Source organism: Acanthopagrus latus, chromosome 21 (genome assembly GCF_904848185.1).
Source record: "Acanthopagrus latus isolate v.2019 chromosome 21, fAcaLat1.1, whole genome shotgun sequence".
In the NCBI taxonomy this organism is placed as follows: domain Eukaryota; kingdom Metazoa; phylum Chordata; class Actinopteri; order Spariformes; family Sparidae; genus Acanthopagrus; species Acanthopagrus latus.
In genome coordinates, this window is record NC_051059.1 from 11,202,722 (window position 1) to 11,220,063 (window position 17,342).

Below are 17,342 nucleotides of genomic sequence, written 5' to 3' on the forward strand. Positions count from 1 at the left end.
TCAAAGTTGCTGTAAGTGTGTGTTAAATAGCTCTATATTCAAAAAGTAATCCCTGTTATAAAATGCACAGTCAGTAACACATGTATCTCCTCCCCCTGCTTATGCAATAAAATACTTTATCCAATGAGGAAAGAGAACTCCATAAAGAGGTGTTCATCTCCGCTCGTGGAACTGCACACGTCCATTTGCCCATGAGGATCACTCTACTCATCTGGAGTACATATGGGGCATTTGTACATTTAGCGTTTTAACAACAAACCCCCCCAAATGCTACCAAATTACGTCAACCAAACATGTCTAACTGGTAGTGTGTTGGGGACATATGGACAAAAAAACCCTTAACAGAACACTCCTAATGTGCCTTGTACTGTCACTCTTGAAAACTAAGAACAAGCAATGTTTAAATGCTTACAAGAAACAGGCATTTGGGGAAATTACTAACACACTGACATTTGTTTCCCAAAAATAACTGCAGTCCACTTCATGAGATGAAACAGCCTCTGAAAGTGCTCATAACACTTTTAATCTCTCCACTGAAGCAATACAAATTAGTTTTCTTTCTAAATAAATGCTGGTAGACATTAAATAGTTTAAATAGTGACCAGCAGTAACCCTGCTGCGTATCTATTCATTGCACCTAACACTTCAGAGCCTTTGAGATGGCGAGGTGACCTGAGGTCTTTTATACCGCAGGTTTCAGAGATGCCACAATGCAGTATATTAATTACCGAGAAGTTGAGTTCTGCTGAATACAGTCATATGCACGCAAATAGGAAACATCCTCCTGCAAACCACAGCACATCAGATGACTGAGCAGCTGCAGACACATCTATCTACCTACACTTGCTAACTCATTTCCTGACACCAGAGACATAATTAGACCATGATGCAGGTTTTTAATCCAGTGGTTTCCAAGGCTCCAAGATCCAAGGCTTAATTGATACCCATGGGTGTATAGGTAGACAGCCTCCAACAGCAAGGTGCATATTCAAACATTTACGTGAGGAATAAAGTGCAGTAAATCATTTGGAAGCATCTTACATAAATGCAAAACAGAGCTGCACACTGACACATTATGAGAGCCTTGATAACACCTATGCCACTGCACTAACATTATAAATCAGCACCTTGATAACTTCAATACAACATCCTGAAAACTATAGATATTTACCAGGAGAAAAAAAATACACTGAGACATCTTTTTATCAAAAGAAGTGTGTCCTCCTTAGAGTTAAGCAGGAATTCTTGGTGTTTGTGACATAAAGAAGAAAAAACAGAGGTTTGTTGCTGCACAGTGCACTACAGTAATGTCTCAATTTCTTGCTTATTTTCTTGTGTTTCCTTTCGGCTGGATACTGTGTTTCTCTCACTTGTACCGTTGTTATTTGCATTTTCTTAGCTTAGTCTCCTCTGTGTAACTACCGAGAGAACTTAGTTTCAAGCTTCTGAGACTGAACCCACGGACATGTGATGCAGAGACGAAGACCCCTTTAAAGCCAGCATAGGGATGTATGTTGGTAGTGAAGGGAGACATTTTTCTCAGTTGCGTGAGATCAGAGTGAAAGTCAGAACCAGCACTGACTACAGTGGTGCACTGATGAGCAATTTCTGCCTTACAGTAATTCTGAGGTGACAAACTGCCTTGAATTCAGAAACACCGGTGGTTACCAAAGAGACTATCAGCCGTGTTGACTGCAACAGTAAGGAGCATCATATCATCTTCTAATACGGGCTCTTTTATTTCCTTCAAACATCACAGCCACAGTACACTAATGACACAATGGATGGGCAGCATCACTTACAGTAGGAAAGGGAATTGACAGATGGGACAGAGTTAATATGGATTATATAGGCGGTAATAACAATGAAGGTGAACGGACACTAACTGCTATTTCTGCATTTGGAGACATCTTCATGGATGCACATTTTATAGAGTAGAAAAAGCTTAACAGATGATTAGTTTTGATTCAGATTGTAGGAGTTGTGTGTGTATGTATGCCTCTCTCTCTCTCTCTGTCTGTCTCTCTCCGTCTCATACATACAGACACAAAAATGGCTCTGTTCAAGTTCAAAGGAAGGGGCCTGGCTATAAGAGCCGACAGTCTTCACCACAGGACAGCAGCAACAACAGATGGCCACTCCTCTGAAGGCCTCCTCCCCCACATCCATCTATCCTCCTCCTGCCCCCCTTTACTCACTCTTCACATCCCCCCATCTGCATTGAGCCCTGATCCCCCTCTTTCTCCTCCTTGCTGTGGCCTCCAACAAACCGTCATCCCTAATCCTCATCTTCCCCAGTAGTCCACCCCAATTTCTTCTTTTTTCTCTTCTCATCCTCTCTGTGCTATGGTCCCTTCCACTTAGCTCTATTATACCTCTTATTTCCACCACTGCAAATGTCGGGAAAAACATACCCCCAGTGTCTATTGTCTCTTCCTCCGTCTAACCAAACCTCTAAATCACCTTCCTCTTCAAAACTCCTCTTCATCTCCTCCACTCCATAAACTCCCAAAACCCCCATTTCTCATCCTCTTCAGCAGCCCTGCCATCCCAGCTCTTAGCCCTCAAAAGCCTTGTCCTCGCTGGTTCCTCCTCCTCTTAGCCCCAACCTCTATCACCATTAATTTCACCATGTTTTTGTTCCCATTTCTATCTGTCATTATCCTTGTCTATAAGCTTTTCATCATTCTGCTCCATTTCCCTTTCTCTCCATGTTTACCTATGCATTCCTCCCTCTCACAGAACAAAAGTATTAATAGATATTTCCATCACTCAACGACAGGCTACAGCAGTAATTGCACACAGGAAGCAGGGTCTGCGAAAAAGTGTTGTTTACACTGATTATGGGTTTTGGACGTTTACAGAGTCATGATCCAACTATTATTCTACATTTTGCTAAATAATAGAGCTGCTCAGTGAGGACATAGCTTTAAGAAGACCAACACAAGTAAAAACAAATTAATTTAGACAAGATATGCCAGACATATGTCTTGGTTTTGTAGAATTCTATAAATAATATCATACAAAATAGCAATGGAATAAATTAATAGTTTATAGTGTTTCACATAATATCTATGAGGAGAGTCAGAAAGTAACTGATGTGGCAAAAAGTTGTAGACAGTATTAAGAAAGCTATTCTTAACCGCAACATCAACAAAATATTAAAGTTTAAACAAAGTTTTCAAACAGCGGCACAATAGCAAAGTGACCAATGTTTACTCCAAAGTGTTTGTACTACTTTCCCTCACTGATGCAAGCTGCAAATATCATTAAGTGAAACTGACAATTGTTTAGAGATACAACGCTTAATCAATAGGTTGTCAACCATTGAAACTATTTTGGAAATAGATGAATTGCTTTGAGGAATGATTTAAGAAAATAAAGCCCAAATTCTCTGATTAAAGGAGCTATAATATGAATATTTTCTCTTTTTGTTTTGCTCACCTGTGACAGTAAAATGAATATCTTTGGGTGTTAGAGTAAACAAGACATTCACATCATGACAAGTCATTTAGGGCTTTGGGAGACCCTGATCAAAATTTTTCACCAATTTCTGACATCTTATAGAACCAACAACTAATGGATTAAATGAGAATATCATCAACAATGAAAATAATCTCAGTTGCAGCCCTACTGTTATTAATTTGTGACTGTCTGTAGTTTGCTCACTTGCGATATGAAGAAGCTCCAGTGTCTAACAGCCCACCATGGGATGTTTTTGACTGCTGTCATCAGGGTGAGAAATTAACACTGACATTTATGTCAGTGGCTGGTAGATGTTCACCCTGGCTGGCATACTTTGAGCACCATGGTTAAAAATAAGTTTATTATGGCCAATTAAAATCGATTAAAATTGGATTAAAAAAAAAAAAGATCAACTATCTCTAATAGCTGATTTGCACACTCAACAGTTTCATCCCTAACTTTGGCTGGACAGAGGTACACACTGGAAACTGAATTTGAAACCGGATTACCAATCCACTTGAGATCTCCTATAACATAGATGTACAGTAGAGCGCTTATCGTTGAAACGAAACTGAGCCAGGCTCAGCGTCATTCAAAACCTTCTAGGCCATTGCTTTAATTAATCAGATTATTTCTCTTCATGCATAGGAGACCACAATCCTGCCCCATACTTGTCTCTATTCTGCATGTTAACCCTTTGTGTAAGAGGTTAGCTTTGCATGTACTCAGTGGTGCGCACACACTGATGGATAACTGCATGCAAAACTGTACCTCCAAATCCGGAACTCAAAACAAACCAAGTTAAAATGAAACACTATTCGTCTATCAATGTCGGGGTTATGTTTCACACAGTCATGGTGGCCTTGTTAATTTTACAAATGAGAAGAGATAATGGCAATTATATTGCCCTGTTTATGGTTGTTTGGAATGATTTCGCTTCGCAAAGCCAAACCATTATTGCCAGAGTGCTTGTGTGAAGGCTTGAAGGGGGAAAAACTAAATAAAAGTGTTAACCATGTGTTGGCGTAATGTCTTTAATGTGACTTCAGCCTAACTTGACCTAAAAATTTGCCCAGAAAAGACAAGTGACTGACGACTAAGACAGATCAGTCTTTGACTCACCAATTAGGCCTGTCACAGTAATTATGTTATCAACTTATCATTATGTGTATGACCTTGGTCATTTTTGTTGACCTCGATGTTGCCTGTTGTATTCACATGCATGTCTGTTTACACAAGAATTTCTACAGAACATATATTCATCTTTTAACATTTTACTTATTGTCTACACAATCTCTGAATATAAAGGATTAAAGTTAATTACTCTTTGGAAGATTTTAAATGCAATATTGTACTATTAAACATTTCTAATCATATCGATATGACTTGGGTTTTTGCTTTTTCATTACATTCAGATTCCATTTATTTGTGAGAACCATGCACGCATGCAAGATCCCTTTTAAATTTATGATATCCAAATCCTTACTATTGCACAATAGGCGCCCGTATGACTGTTGCCACAAATCAATGAAAAAGAAATCAATCGCTAGGTCAAATGCATAAGTGTGATTTGAGAGACTGTCTGACCTATTAAAAAACCACCAGGGACAGATTGATGGAGAGGGGGATGAACAGAAAATGAGACAGAAAAACTATAACCCCTGGTCTCCACCTACCTTAAAGACATCAGAGAAGAATCCAGAACCGATCCACTCACAGGTGAAGTCATCAAGGCGTGTGAGACAGGAGAAGGCACTGATGAGGGCTCTGTAGGATGAAGGCCACACCCTGCCCACCTGGAAAAGACAGGAACAGACTGGTATTAACAGGCTGAGGTGAAGTCCGTATGTGCTGTGTAGGACCACTGCTACAACTTGCTTGTTTGTTCAGAAAAATGACATAGGGGTAGAACCATATGTTTCCGTTAAGGTTAAATCTAAAGACTGATTGCACCAACATACGCAGTGAAGTCTCCAGGCAACCCTGCAAACCCCTTAATGCTCCCAAATCTTCAGAGAACATGAGTTCTAGTGTGTTTCTATATTACAGCAAAACAGACAATTTGTACTCAGCTAATCTAAACCATTAGCGTTAATCATCTATCCTATTATTCACACAGAATACTGAGAAAACACACAAAGGGTACAAAGTGTGAAAGGCTGATGGGCAGACATAGATAGCATGTACGATTAACCATTAATCCCAACTATCTCTAGTATGAAATTGAAGGGTTAGGGTTAGGGTTAGGGTTACTCTCTTTGTTTAGTCCAACTGCACAGGAATCCTGAATACTGTAATGTATGCTCTGCGCATGCGAAATACATTTTATTTGTAAATATGAAAAACGACTGACCTGTGAAGGTGGGTTCATGCCCATCTCACTGACCCCAACCCCTCCAACTCCATCTCTGTCCTCATTGATACGCTCTGGTCGCATAGGAAACCCAGCGATTGAGTTGCGTTTATTCCGGTCCATGGTGATGTGACAGAAGGTGATACCAGTGAGGGTGATATGAGCCTTTTTCTGTAATGTACCCACATGACAAGAGGACTAGATTGTTTTAATGGGTTCCACAGCAGCACAGAATTTACTCAGTTTGCGTCCCGAGAGAAAATTCGTCACACTAGACTTCAGTTTAAAAGTGTGTTCAGGGCACTCCTGGTGAAACACCCTGGCTGCATCCAAGATATTTCTTACTAGTCCAGTTCTTCACTGCTTATAACTGCGAAATACACCAGGATGACAGGGTTTTCACATGTTTGACAGATGTACTGTGAGCCTTTGGAGACCTGGAAAAAGGAGAGAGAATAATTAATATCTGGTTATTTCTGTGATTTCATATTAAGAAGGGTATAATAGCAGAGGGGTTTACTGTTCAAAGATTATGCCTCAACGGATTCATGTTTATTTATTTTTGCCAATCTTGACACAGAAATAGATGCATGTTGACACATTAAACACAGTATGATCACATCCGTTTCAGCTCTAGAAAAAAAAAAAAAAGACATGAAGCTAACATGCTACTCTTTCTTGAAAAGTTCTGCTATTGATTTAATATCAGCTGTAGCTCTGGACTGGGCCTTGCCTTAGGATGGATGAGACAAGCCAGTATTGCTCAACAGGCCCAAATGTAATGGCTGTAATAGGGGCCGATTGTCCAATTATGGGAGATTAGCCAAGGAATAGCTCAGGACCTGGACCTTTCTGCCATCCAAAACAAAATCAGCAGGGTACAAAGGGTAACAGGAAAAGAAGTCTATGGCTAAAGATCTTTTTTCTTTTCTTTTTTTAAATTGTAAACAATGTGGCTTTCATATCTGAGTATTAGGAATACTTTATTTCAGAGAAAGAGCTCTACAGTTGATAAGACCTGTTGAGTCTGGTAATGAATATTCTTCCCATTACATTGAAAGAAAAGAGCAGGAATACTATACTGAAGAACACATTCCTCTTCACTTAGGCAGGAGAAATGACAACCCCTTTGGTCATTTCTCTTTAAGACTGAGTAATTGCATACTACAATTGAGCGCATGATTGTTCAGTAAATTAATGAGTAAAGCAGCCTTGATAACGATCAAGATTGAATAAAGAGAAATTAATCATTGAAAAATTATCCAAAAGCTCTCAAGATCCTGATGGGCAGCTGACTATTAGGCAGCAAGGACATGTATAGGATGTAGGGACATTGTTTCTATATGCGCGGAAACAATGTAATCAATCATGCTGATTGTATCTTACATTGTTATGCTGCTGTTGGTACTGCTCTACCAATGCAAATGTACATAGAGGCCTACCATGAAAGGAAATTTTATTCATTATCCTGCCTCTTTAGCTGACAAAGTTGCACTAATGGGAGAATTTAACCTTTAACTGCTTTTCAAAGTAATGACATAAGTAAACAATGACTCACTTCCTTTATGGTTTAACTATTCCATTAAGTACCTGTGTCCCACAATGAGCTCATGTGTATCATAAAGAGTCACAGAGTTCACACATGATTGCTTTTAATACTACAAAGCCTGCCCATGTGTACTTTTCTGTTCCAACGTGCAGCACTGACACACTGCAGTCACGCTGCTTATGTCAGGTGGAATCAGGAATTTACAATGTGTGTACACAGGAAATGACTGGACCAGTTCAGTAAAATGTATTCCTGTAAATGGGGCATAACAGTGGTAAAAAAGTAAGATTCTAAAAAGGATATAAATAACTGACCTACATGAATCCGAACGCAGGACCACAAAAGTCAATCTTAGGCCAAGAAGTCTCGCAAGATCACATCCTAAAAACAGCATCTAAGTGACACTGCAAGATTCTGCCTTGGTCCATTAGCATTACATCACAGACACTAAACTCCTCGAGAGATATTGTAGAACTACTGGACAACTTCTGACATCATTCTCTGTCCAAGCCACATCCTTAAAAGGCTTTTCATCCTCCACTTTCTTTTTTCTCTCGAATGACACCTCATTTTCTGCTTTGTTGGAATGGTACAGTAGAAATGAATGTGCCCGTGCCAAGAAAAATGCAAGCCACAAGTGCCAGGCCTGGGCTTTCTTTTGACATTTCAGTAGCTCTATCATCCGAGAGCAAGAGCAGAGACACACATTTGATCTGTGTCTTTCTACGTGAGTGAACGAGGTTAGCTGGTAAGATAAAAATCCACCCTTGATTCAAAACAGCAAGCAGCAACAGAGAAGAGTTTGTGTGTCCGAACACCCACATAAGGAGTCAATACACAAACGTCCTACACTTACTAGAATTTCAGTCATGCAAATGATCCAAACGAATAAAAATGCCTAAAATGTGTTATTGTAAAAGACTGAATATCAATCTTCATTCATGGGGGTTATTCCAAGCGTAAAGCAGGACAATGACCACCAAAAAACATATACGTCATCTAGTACTATTATGTGAACAAATGGCCCAGCTATGGGGAAGAAAAAAACTTAACCACATACAATAAAACAACTTTAAACCATTAAAATACATATCATACCATGATAACCCTCAATATCCTTCTGGAAATCTCTTTGATGCAAGTGATTTCAAGAAAAAATAGGCAAGGCACCATAGTTCATTACTATATTTGTTTCCAAACTACTCCCTATTGCATATATATCCAAAGGGCAGGCATTTAAAACACCACAGCAAAGGGACTACGCATGGAAAAGGGTGGAATCTTAAAAGTCCGCCTTTTTTTGGTTTGTAAAATGTGGCCTGTTGCTACTCCAAAACAGATGGGACATCTCCAAAGGCAGCCTCGGGCCACATGTTTTAACAGTAGTATGGGGGCCTGAACACTCTCCAGCTGTGTCCCTGTGGATTACAGACTAATAGAAAATGTCAGCAATAAATCAAAACTTAAGTGATGTTATAATGATAGGTTGCAGCCAGGCTTAGAGTGTCTCTGAAGGACAAGAGGTATTAGATAGGCGTGTGAATGTGTGTGTGAGATGATTATTTGTTCACAGAGAAAGAGTGTATTTGTATCTGCATCACAAAACGAGAAAAAAAAACAAGCTCTTATAATGCTGATTTTAACAGAGACACATCTGCTGTTCTCTCTTGTTCTAAAAAAAAAAATATTCTTAAAATAACTGTTTCAGTATTGTGCTGGCCTTTTTCCCGTGAGTCACAGAGGCAGTTGAGAGTTCACTAAAAGAGCAATCTCTATCAAGTATTTGAGCAAGGTCACATTCAACAAAAGTGAATAGAAGCCGCTTATCTGGGAACCATCTATTGTGGTAAACTGCCATGATATGTGAGCCGCTGCATACCTGTCATTCTTCAAGGGTTTAAAGTAATGAACAAGTACATGGGGCAGGTACCATGGAAAAAAAACCTGACCATTATCTGGATGTCATAGACAGCTTATGAGTGCATGTTGCCAAAACAGCTTGATGCAACAAGTCATATTAAGCAGAGGTTGTTTGATTAAGAATTAATATCTGGATCAACATGTTCATATGTTGAAGCGTTAGTGAACGCCACACAGAGAATGTAAACAAACCAACGCAGCAACAGTCGGTGTTAGCTTCCACGACTTGTTAAAGTTTAACTTGACTTACCTGCTTCACAGATACATTTGAAGGAACCGTTCATGCTGGACGCCATGCCTCTCCGGGGAAAGTCTGCAGTTTTCGAAAACGATAAGCGAACCGCGAGATAGCAAAGTTGGTAAGGCAGCTAACGCTAGCTGACTGACTGACGGGCTAGTTTGTCAACAAAACTCGAGCCAAGCAAAGAGCTAACATTCACCTACACATACAAAACAGGAAGTTTTTTTCGTCGCGACGGTTTAAAAGTCCAAAGGTTGTATTCTCAAGGTGGACACAAAGTCTGTTTATGTCGTTCTTGTTTCCACGAAAGAGCAAAGTGCGATGTTTTCTGTCGCCCAGGATAATATTTCAGACGATTGTTGCCGTTTGACAGCTCTGTTGCCTCTGCTCTCACCCGAGGAACTCCCACTGGCCCCGCCCACATCTGAGTGGCAGGTCAACGAACCAATCAAAGGCCAAGAATCATTGTCAAACGGTTATTCTGAAATAAGAAAACAAATACATTATAAATTAATTTTTAAAAATAAATATAGAAAATAAATATATTCATAATTTAATTAAAAAAATACAAAAATGAATGAACAGAAAAATAAACAAAATTAAAGAGAACAAAATTAAAACTTTGTTTTTTAAATGAATGAATAGACAATTCAATGGAAAAGTAATAAATACAAAAAAAAATAAAAAATCAAAGCAAATAATATAATAGTAATAATAATTTAAAAACTCAGAAGTAGTCCTTTTCCTTTGAGGTGTAAACTCCAACACCCCCTGTCAGAGTTTAGAAAATTCAAGGACATCAAGAACGGAGTCATCAACTTTGATCATAAATTAGTTTTATTGTACAGTACATACAACGCATATGCAGTTCAGAGTGCCTTACAGTGAGAAAAAGAGACATACAGCCACATAAATAAAAGAATAAAGAGAAGAGCCAGAGGCATTCTAAAGAGTTAAGAGACAATACAAGAGTTTTTTGGGTAACAAATAGACCTCAGCTGCTGTTTTGTTGCTTATGTTAGTTTCCATCTTTACTGTGTCTCACCAAAGATCTTTGATGTGCACCAATTTGAAGAACTGAAAAGGCACTGGAAGCCTTTTTGCTTTTTATTAAACTATTATTATTTCAGTCGCTGGATTACTTTCACAGATGTCCACTGGATAAATGTTGCAAATAAAGTCAAATTTGAGGGAATTATTGCCCAATAAAGAAGTTCTGTGACATGTGATTTATTTAATTAATAGTTCTGTGTTGAATTGCATTTGCTTATACACAAAAATAAGGTATAAAATTAGAAAAGAAACCTTACCTTTAGATAACCTGTTTGGTGAGCTAAATACTGCATAATGCACTCTCTTGTATGCATAATGCAGTATTTAGCCAACCCAATAGGTCTGATTCAGTAGAACATTGCTTTGAAGGGCAGATGCTTTGAGCTCACATTTTTGCTCTCATGACAATAGAGTGACATCTAGTGGACAACATGAAGAACCACATGACACTTAACAAAAGCAATATACTTGGTCCCAAAGCTGTTAATATCTTTAGATGAGTCGTGTCTTTAGCGCAAGCTTTGAGGTAACTTTGTGGGGGAAGGGTCCTCTGCATTAACATACAATATACAGGTAAAAGTTAAGAGAAATGTGCTAGAATTTGTGTGCTTTTGGTCTTGGAAGGCATTTTGAGGTGGGGTTCCTGCGAGCTGGTGTAGTGTAATGTTTCCAAATTGGTATCAGTCACAGAGTAAGATTTTAGAAAGTAGATGGACTCATAAAAGTGAATGAACCTATTGAAGAACCTGTACGGTGAAACTTGGAATTGTGTTTTCATTGTGTGCTCTATCTTCACAAATTTAGCCATGGATTTTAAATTTTAGGTGAATCGGTTCTGTGTATTGTATACAGGATACAAACAGTGCAAGGACTGATAGGCATAGATATAGCATAGCGTATAAAAGGTACTGTCAATTTCTTGTGTGGCGGACCCTGCCACCTTTCTAGCTTCCACAGCGTTCTGGGGACTTCATTTTCCTCTGAGAGCTTCATCTGAATTTGTATTATTACATCATCACAACTGTTATTGTTTGCTTTTCTTTTGCTTTTCTCTCTACACAGTGCCCCTTTAAACACGAAAACAGTATACTGCAAATTATATGTCAGCATTACTGGCAGGCGGCTGTGAGTTTTGTCCTACCGTCCGCACCGTACATCCTCAGTCACATGACCAGCAGCGTTTCCTGTTACACTTCCATGTTTTCACCTCAAACAGCAGCTGTAATGTAAAGTACAACAGACGAAACTGTGAACGTTTTGTGACTTTTGTCCCGCTGAGAAAGTTAGCCTAACGTTGCTACAGCTAGCGGAGGCGCTGACACGGGACAACATGGCGAATTGTGTGGCTTTCCAGAGCAAGTTAACCTCGATCATGGAGATGCTAGCTAAAGCTGCCGTGGTAGAAATTAGTAAACTGTGGGAGGACGGCTTCACGCTCGTACAGGCCGAGCTTCGCCGGAGGGAAAATGAGATTGAAGTCCTGAACAGAAAGCTGGTGTTGATGGAAAACGAGCGGTTATCGGTCCTGTCGCAGGCTCCGACTACAAATCTGTCTTCATCATGTCCGTCCAAGAGAGAGCAGCACGACAAGCTGCTGCCGCCTACCGGTGATGGTGAGAACAACCACCGACCAGACAGTAATATAGATCATAACAATGTTTACTTTAAAGGGGCACTGTGTAGTTTGGGAGAAGGAATTTCAAACTCTAAATTATAATATCTACAATATGTGATGGAAAAAAACAGATATTTATTTTTTCCATAACTGAATAAACAAGGTAACAAATAAGGTAACCAAAACACAGTTTGAAGCTAGAAAGGTGGCAGAGTCTGCCAAGTCAAGTCAACGAAGCTTTTTCTTTTCAGATTAAAATGTCTGATCCAAAACTACATAGTGCCCCTTTAACATTTATTTAATCCTCAGACAGATATCATTTCACACAAAACAGTGTGGTCATAAGGTGTATGGTCAAATATGATACTGAAGAGCAAAAATAAAATTCCATAAACAGGAAATTGATCAGCTTTTTTCAAATTAGTTATTAGCTGAAGTAATTTGTCTAATTTCCTTGTTCTGTCCTCTCAAATGTGAGAATATGCAGCTTTTCTTATGTTATAACTCTACATCTTCACAGACTACCAGGCTAGGGCTGCATATAATGATTGTTTTATTCATCAGTATCAAGATATCAAGGTAATTTATTTGTGTAACACAGGATTACATAACAAAATAAAAGCTTGCTTTCATTCAGGATACACATAGTACGCACAGATACATTTAGAAAAGAATTGGGATAAAAACTAAAATGCAGCAAAACAATGCAAAGTACACCCGAAAAACACCCAGTTTATCTGACCGTGAATGTTTTGATAAAATCCTCCTTCTCTCTCGTTTCAGTGCCAATTATAGATTCAGTCCAGACGTTATCCTCTGATCCGAGCGTCAGAGAGAAGTCGGACCCCTCGGCCAATCAGAGAACACCACCACCTTCACAGACAGAGGAGAAACAATGTGAGCGGCTCAGGTCTGACCACTGCGAAAGTAACAGCAGAGAGGACGATGGTGAGGACTTGATAGTCAAGCTGGAAGACGAGGACGACGTCCAGATCGTGGAGCAGGTGGTGGACTCTGATCACAGCGCTAACGATGGAGCAGGTCGCCATGAGATGGAGCTCGACCTCCCACCTGCTGAGGTTGTGGAAGAACAAGAGAGCCAGCAGTGGTCGTCGGTTTCAGTGGGAGACAGCGACATTGCTGATGACTCAGACTGCTACTTTGAACCAAAGCAGCTGTCACAGAATCTGGATTCGGAAATCCTCCTCATACAGAACGCTTTGGATATTTTTGATAATTCACCGGAGACAGCGTACTCGGACAGGTTCATGAGGGACAACGGGCAAGGTGTGTCAAGCAAATCGAGGGCTCCTGTGCCTTTCAGCCAAGCTCAGCCAAGTCAACCTATAGAAGCAATAAATCACCAAGAGAGAGGAGTGTCCATCAGGTTCCTCTCCGAAAAACAACCACAAACTAAAAACACGTCAGCTTTCAGCAGCCAGGACAGCAGATTCTTTCTCTTAAATGACCCCGAGTTGCACAAAACTATAGCGAGGCGGCACATAAAGGAGAAGTGGTTCATCTGCCCGTTCTGCGGCAAAAGCTTTGATCGTGTCAGCCACTTGGAGATCCACCAGCGAATTCACACGGGAGAGAAACCGTACACATGCGATACGTGCGGCAAGAGTTTTTCTCAGAGGAGCAACCTTCGTACTCACCAGCGGACTCACAAAGAGGCTCTGTCTCAAAATGCAGTTTGATTCAGCAGATACTGAAGCAGAACTAGAAATATCTGATGTCTAGATTAATTAACAAATTCTCTTTGTATTTTGATATTACTGAAAAGTGATGTAGCCGACTGTTTTACTGTGCACTCCTGGTTTTTTGGATCTTATAACTTTGACATAGCCTTTATTGTCAGAACTGACTTTAGTACTCAAGTACTGTTTGTTATTCAAGCCGGTTAAGAGATTTATTACAAAAACACATAGGATCCTGGTGACACAGCTGAATATTGACTTCTTCATGATAATACATGTGAGCACAGATTGGTCGTTGATATTTGGCTGTTTGATGGGAGTCAGTGTGGATCAGAAAGGGGTGGAGAACAAACCTTTCACTGTCTGATATCCCTTGGTACTACCATTTTGTAATCCTTTGTCTATGATCAGGTACACAAAAGAAATCAAGCAAGTAGAGCAGCCAAGATCTGCATCCAAATCAGCTTGAATATATTTTCGCGAACAATTTTTCCTTGACCAGATAAAAAGCAATCACAGAGCATACAGGATGAGACTGAACTCATACTTGAATCATGTGACAGTAGTAGTGACATGAATTTGGTGTCGTAAAACTGCTGAAAAAAGCAATTTGACATACAATTAACTGTGCAATATGAAAGAATTTGAGTTTACAATCCATCAGAAAGTGAAGAAACAACAGTTTCGATATTATGTCATGGCACCGCTCTCCAGCAGCATTCTCAGTGGGGTCTCCCCCTCCTGGTCCTGAAATTCTCCTCCTCCCGACAGTCCAAACCAAGGACGTTTCATTTAAATCCGGATACAGTGTTGGAGACTGTGCCATTCCTATGAAAGCTGCTTGACTTTCTATGTATTAAAATACCCAGATTTCCAAGTTGTGCAGTCCATAGAGCATCGCACTTGAGACGTCCACCGACCGAGCCAGCTGACTTTCGGTTCAATGCCCACCCAAACTGGAACGGGTGATAAGATAATTTAATCGTGTAGCTCTTCTAGATTTCCCAATTTAACAGTGAAATGAGTCATTTTGCAGGGGTTGTGATGCTCAAAAACATATCCACCATCTTACAGATACTTCTTTTACAGTAAAAGCTTGTAGGAAAAAGTCTTTATTTGAGCCACAGTGCATCATGTGACGATGTCGCCCCCCTATTGGTTTGGTATATGGATACAACAGGGGGCAAATGCTTCCATATTGCACCTTTAATGATTACTGTAAGACACTGATAATTCCTTTCCTTCCTTTTGTAAAGTGCAGTCATATGTATGTAAGGCTAACAAAGACAGGAAAGAAAGCTCTGATTCATCATCTCAACATTTTATGACTTCACCCTCGCATCATTATATTATACAGTGCCTTGCAAAAGTATTCACCCTCCCTCCCTGAACTTTTTCCACATTTTAACCACGATGCATTTTATTGGGATTTTATGTGATAGACCAACACAAAGTGGTGCATACTTGTGAAGTGGAAGGAAAATGATAAATGGTTCTAATTTTTTTTTTTTTTTTTTTTTACAAATAAAAAACAGAAAAGTATGGTGTGCAAATGTATTTGCCTCCCTGAGTCAGTACTTTGTAGAACCACCTTTCACTGCAATGACAGCTGCAAGTCTTTTGGGGGTAAGTCTACCAGCGATGCACATAATAGAGACTGAAATATTCTTCTTTGTCAAATAGCTCAAGCTTAGTCTGATTGGATGGAGAGTGTCTGTGAACAACAATTTTCAAGTCTTGCCAGAGATTGTCAAGTTGATTTAGGTCTGGACTTTGACTGGGCCATTCTAACACATGAATATGCTTTGATCTAAAACTATTCCGTTGTAGCTCTGACTGCATTTTAGGCTCTCAGACTGGCTTCCCTGTCATCTGCTGAAGAAGCATCCCCACAGCATGATGCTGCCACCACCATGTTTCAAGGTGGGGATGGTGTGTTCAGGGTGATGTGCACTGTTAGTTTTCTGCCGCACATAGTGTATGCATTTAGGCCAAAAACATCAATTTTGGTCTCATCTGACCAGAGCACCTTGCTCCGCATATTTGTTGTGCCCCCCACAAGGCCTGTGTCAAACTGCATGGTTTTGTTTTAACAATGGCTCTCTTCTTGCCACTCTTCCATAAAGGCCTGATTTGTGGAGTGCATGACTAATAGTTGTCCTGTGGACAGATTCTCCCACCTGATCTGTGGATACACTATGTGCTCTGTGAGATGTTCAAAGCTTGGGATATTTTTTCATATCCTAACCATGCTTTAAACTTCTCCGCGACTGTATCCCTGACCTGTCTGCTGTGTTCCTTGGGCTTCATGATGCTGTTTGTTCACTAATGTTCTCTAGCAAACCTCTGGGTCGTCACAGAACAGCTGTATTTACACTGAGATTAGATTAAGCACAGGTGGACCCCATTTACTAATTAGGTGACTTCTGAAGGCAACTGGTTGCACTGGATTTTATTTAAGTAAAGGGGGCGAATACTTTTGCACACCACACTTTTCTGTTTATTATTTGTAAAAAATAAATAAAATTAAAACCATGTATCATTTTCCTTCCACTTCACAATTATGCACCACCTTGTGTTGGACTCTCATATAAAATCTGAATAAAACACATTTACATGTGTGGTTAATATGTGACAAAATGTGTAAAAGTTCAAGGAGGGTGAATAGTTTTGCAGGCCACTGTAGGTGCCATTAGGATGCTCATAGGTCAGTAACATCAGATTGGAGCCTGCCAAGTCAAAAAAAGACTTTCTGAACACTCAAATCATATTTGTGTTCCGTAAAGCAGAGGTAGTTTCCTACAGAATCCCCAGGTGAATGATCTTGGTTCACCTCAACCTGCACTGTACCTGTAGTATAAGGATCTGCATGATGGAGCAGCAGCTTATATGAATAGTCTGACATATTAGAAACTACGCTGTCTTAAAGGAACAGTTAACCAATCAAACGGCATGGAGGTGAGTAGATCATGACTGACAAAAGTCTGAGGGTGCTAGAAGGCAGATTTTTTTTTTTTTTAACCGGGCAGGCTAGACTCCCCCCGTCTCCGGTCTTTGTGCTAAGCTAAGCTAATTGGCTGCAGTTTCATATGTACTTCATAGACACAAGAGTGGTGCAGATCTTCTAATCTAAAACTCTTGGCAAGGAACTGAATAAGCCTTCTTCTCAAAACATAGAGACAATCGTTCTATACTGAGGATCTCTGTTATTACTGAATTCATCACCCTGTCACACACAGACCATCCACGCTGTGAAATTCTTTTTTTCTACTTGACTCCACGTTTCAATCATTACCGAGTTAGTGAGGATGTAAATGTCATAAAAAGGATAAACAATGAAATCACTACAGTCTAATAGAAATGCTACATTTTTTTGCAGCTGCTGTTATTAATGATGCCCTTTAACCCTCATATGTGAGCTGAACACGAGCTTATCCCAGGTTATA

General features: G+C 39.8%; 2 protein-coding genes across 2 annotated transcripts in view; one reads left to right on the forward strand and one right to left on the reverse strand.

Annotated features, from left to right (window-relative positions):
* tesk2 (testis associated actin remodelling kinase 2) overlaps positions 1 to 9,957 on the reverse strand; it is a 29,538-nt gene extending 19,581 nt beyond the window's left edge. The window contains exons 1-3 of the mRNA XM_037084637.1: positions 9,538 to 9,957; positions 5,819 to 6,255; positions 5,142 to 5,261 (exon numbers count right to left, since the gene is read on the reverse strand). Coding sequence (XP_036940532.1) covers positions 5,142 to 5,261; positions 5,819 to 5,941 — 243 coding nt within the window. The 5' untranslated portion in view covers positions 5,942 to 6,255; positions 9,538 to 9,957. The remainder of the gene's footprint in view (positions 1 to 5,141; positions 5,262 to 5,818; positions 6,256 to 9,537) is intronic.
* Positions 9,958 to 10,451: 494 nt separating this feature from the next.
* LOC119011483 (zinc finger and SCAN domain-containing protein 5A-like) lies at positions 10,452 to 15,094 on the forward strand. The gene is made up of 2 exons (XM_037084642.1): positions 10,452 to 12,194; positions 12,980 to 15,094. Exons 1-2 carry the CDS (start codon positions 11,912 to 11,914, stop codon positions 13,894 to 13,896), a joined length of 1,200 nt encoding a protein of 399 aa, XP_036940537.1. The 5' UTR covers positions 10,452 to 11,911; the 3' UTR covers positions 13,897 to 15,094.
* The last annotated feature ends 2,248 nt before the right edge of the window (positions 15,095 to 17,342 follow it).